The sequence below is a fragment of the Anolis carolinensis genome, unplaced genomic scaffold (assembly GCF_035594765.1).
Source record: "Anolis carolinensis isolate JA03-04 unplaced genomic scaffold, rAnoCar3.1.pri scaffold_10, whole genome shotgun sequence".
Classification (NCBI taxonomy): Eukaryota; Metazoa; Chordata; class Lepidosauria; order Squamata; family Dactyloidae; genus Anolis; species Anolis carolinensis.
This window is the reverse complement of record NW_026943821.1, coordinates 19,900,542-19,904,277: the sequence shown is the minus strand read 5'-3', so window position 1 is coordinate 19,904,277 and position 3,736 is coordinate 19,900,542. Positions and strand designations below refer to the sequence as shown.

The following is a 3,736-nucleotide window of genomic DNA, read 5'->3' as shown; positions in this document are numbered from 1 at the left end:
GGGGCTCCTTGTAAATGCAAAGAATATACAGTAGAGTCCCACTTATCCAAGCTAAACGGGCCGGCAGAACCTTGGATAAGCGAATATCTTGGATAATAAGGAGGGATTAAGGAAAAACCTATTAAACATCAAATTAGGTTATGATTTTACAAATTAAGCACCAAAACATCATGTTATACAACAAATTTGACAGAAAAAGTAGTTCAATACACAGTAATGCTATGTAGTAATTACTGTATTTACGAATTTAGCACCAAAATATCACAATATATTGAAAACATTGACTACAAATGCATTGGATAATCCAGAACCTTGGATAAGTGAGACTCTACTGTAATTAATATTTTTTTTAATGGAAGAAGAAAAAACCTCCCTAAGAATCTCTCTATTTTGGACTTCAATTCCCAGAATACCTGATTATTGGTTAAAGTGGCTGAGGCTTCTGGGTGCTGAAATCCCAGGCAGGAAGCAGCAAGGCTTTGAAGCTGCAAGGCTATTCAGTGCTAATCAAGGTGGCCAATTGCAACATTCACACTTGCCTCAAACAGACAAGAGTTCTTTCTCCCACCCTGGACTTTCCAGAGATATATATACCTTACTTGCCTAGTGTCCAACAGACCTCACAACCTCTGAGGATGCCTGCCATAAATGTGGGCGAAATGTCAGGAAAGAATGCTTCTGGAACATGGCCATACAGCCCGGAAAACTCACAGCAACCCGGTGATTCTGGCCATGAAAACCTTCGACAACAACACATTAAACCTGGAAGTTCTGCCTCAAGAGATGGGAGGAAGCAGTCTATATTTCCTATCTCTATCTTGGAAGTAGACCCCTAGCGATAGAGCAACGCAAGAGTGCCTTCCGCAGAAAGGCCATAGAGACCGGAAAGGGGAAGGCAGGAGCGTCCGGGAAGGAAGGAAGCAAGCAAGCGCGAGTGACGCTTGACGGCAGTGGCCCCGTCGTAAAAGCTCAGCAAGGACAGCTGAGGGAGGCAGAGGAGGCGCGCTGTTGTAGGTAAGGAACGGAAATATTAAAGTAGAATTAAACCTACAACTACTACATTTTGTTATTTACACTTTATTTACTCCAGAAGAGAAGGCTGAGAGGAGGCATGATTGATGGCAATGTATACATATGTGAGGGGAAGTCATAGGGAGGAGGGAGCAAGCTTGTTTTTTGCTGCCCTGGAGACTAGGACGCAATGGAACAATGGCTTCAAACGACAGGAAAGGAGATTTCACCTGAACATTAGGAAGGACTTCCTCACTGTGAGAGCTGTTCACCAGTGGAACTCTCTGCCCCGCATTGTGGTTGAGTCTCCTCCTTGGGAGGCTTTTAAGCAGAGGCTGGATGGCCACCTGTCGGGGGTGCTTTGAATGCGATTTCCTGCTTCTTGGCAGGGGGTTGGACTGGATGGCCTATGAGGTCTTTTCCAGCTCTATGACTCTACTAGTACAGTAGAGTCTCGCTTATCCAAGCCTCTGGATTATCCAAGCCATTTTTGTAGTCAATGTTTTCAATATATCGTGATATTTTGGTGCTAAATTCGTAAATACAGTCATTACTACGTAGCATTACTGCATGTTGAACTACTTTTTCTGTCAAATTTGTTGTATAACATGATGTTTTGGGGCTTAATTTGTAAAATCATAACCTAATTTGATGTTTAATAGGCTTTTCCTTAATCCCTCCTTATTATCCAACATATTCGCTTATCCACATTCTGCCGGCCCGTTTATGTTGGATAAGTGAGACTCTGCTGTATTATAATTATATTTTTATTATTATTATTATTATTATTATTATAGTATTATTATAATTAAATAGTAGTAATAATTATAAAATTAGTTGAAATCACAGTAAACAAGTAAAAATATTTAATTTAATCCAAACACTATATAGCACCCTTATTCATTTTCCTGAAAATCTGCTTTAAAAGCCTGCCTTTTAAAGGTTTGTAACAAACTTGAAACATTTCAGATTTCACAGGCTTCCTTTACATCTGTATCCCTACCCTCAATGTACAAAACAGTCTTTTTGTGCTGCAGGGTGCATCTATACTATAAAATTAATGCAGTTTGGCACCACTTTGACTGTGTGGTTCAATGATATGGAATCCTGGGAGGAATTGTTTGGTGAGGCAGCAGTCCCCTTGGGTAGAAAAGGCTAAAGATCTTGTAATACTGCATCTCCTGAGTCGAACTGCATTCATTCTACAGTGTAGATGCCCCCTTAGATACCTTCTTCCCACATCTCCATTCATTTTCCTCTGGTCCAGAAGTTTTCCTATGGACATATTGTTGTCCGAATGCCTTGGTCTGCTTTTGCTTAACCTTTCCAATTCTTCTCTGCTCTCAGCCATGCCAGTCTTCGACCTGCAGGATCAGCTTGGCATTGACATCGACCGCTGGTTCTTGATCCAAAGTGGCAAGCAGCCTTTCAATAGGCCCAGTGTGTGCCATGCCTTTGAGAAGGAGTGGCTGGAGTGCTCCGAGGGCATTGGCCAGACGCGGGCCAAGAAGGAGTGCCGCCTGGAGATGGAGGACCTGACCGAGTGCATCAACATGCACAAAATGGTGAGGGAAGGCAGTAGGGGCCCAATTCTCTCTGCCTTTGTGATTATTTTTTCCAAGAATATAAATGTCATTACGATTTGCACAGACAGTATAGGCAGTCTCCAAGTTACAGACATCCGACTTACATCCGACTCCTAGTTAAGAATGGGGCTAAGACAAAAGAAAGTGAGAGAAATCTGCGACTCGGAGGGGAAATTCCCTCCTGGAAGAGTTATTATCATGGGGGAAAGGGGTCTTCACTGAAGCTTTAGCACCAATCCTTGTTTCCACTTCAAGCCAGATTTTTCAGAATCCAATTATCACAGATAGAAAGTGAGGTGGAATCTTCTGAACAGGTTCACAGACAGCAAAACAAACACCACAGTATATATGTATGTGATCACATTTTTAGTTGACTGTCCTTTATCAAACAAGAGAACCTGTCCATTTCTGCCAATGCAGAGTCGCACTGCAGAACATAGAGAGTTCTAGAGATCTGTAAATGTAGTGGGCAAATGGTACTGTTTCTCTGGAGATGGAAGATGACATCATTACAGTCCTCTTGTTCTCTTTCTTCTGGCAGATCAAACGCCTGGTAGCTATCTCAAAACAGAGGGAGAAGCTGATGAAGGAAGGGAAGTACACCCCACCTGACTTCCACAGTGGCAAACCAGAGACCCAGCCTTGAAAGCCTGCTGTTGGTTTCAGGGGTGGCAGAAGTTGTAAGCGCTGCCCAATCTCTTTGGGACTCCTCTTTGGGGGTTTTAATAGTTTGTCTTCTGTTGTATTGGGTTAGAGGCTTTGACCATTTCCCTGCAGCTTCGATGCAATGGCTGCTCATGGGTCAAGTTCAGTTCTTGGCTTAAATAAATATCCTAATTTGAGTTTCAAGTGATGCGGTTGAGGTTATTCATCCTGCATGATTCCAGCAGGAGAGCAGAATTTTCAAACAGAAAGAAGATCCCTTAAACCTCTAGCTGATAGTGGACTCCCAACATACCTCACCATTGGCTCTGCTCCCTAAGGGTCTGCTGGGACTCACAGTTGATGGACAGCTAGATTAGCAGTTTTCAGATGCTATGGTGCGGTACATATGTGCGCCATAAGAGGTTCATGGGTTTGCCACACCAATGGGCCACCAGTAAATTTTGAAATGCTGCACAAAATTAAAAACTGCTCCT

General features: G+C 42.7%; 1 protein-coding gene across 1 annotated transcript; it reads left to right on the top strand.

Moving 5' to 3' along the window:
* The first annotated feature begins 857 nt into the window (after positions 1-857).
* On the top strand, positions 858-3,446 carry ndufs5 (NADH:ubiquinone oxidoreductase subunit S5). Its single transcript, XM_003227381.4, has 3 exons — positions 858-1,014; positions 2,359-2,576; positions 3,139-3,446. Exons 2-3 carry the CDS (start codon positions 2,361-2,363, stop codon positions 3,241-3,243), a joined length of 321 nt encoding a protein of 106 aa, XP_003227429.1. The 5' UTR covers positions 858-1,014; positions 2,359-2,360; the 3' UTR covers positions 3,244-3,446.
* The last annotated feature ends 290 nt before the right edge of the window (positions 3,447-3,736 follow it).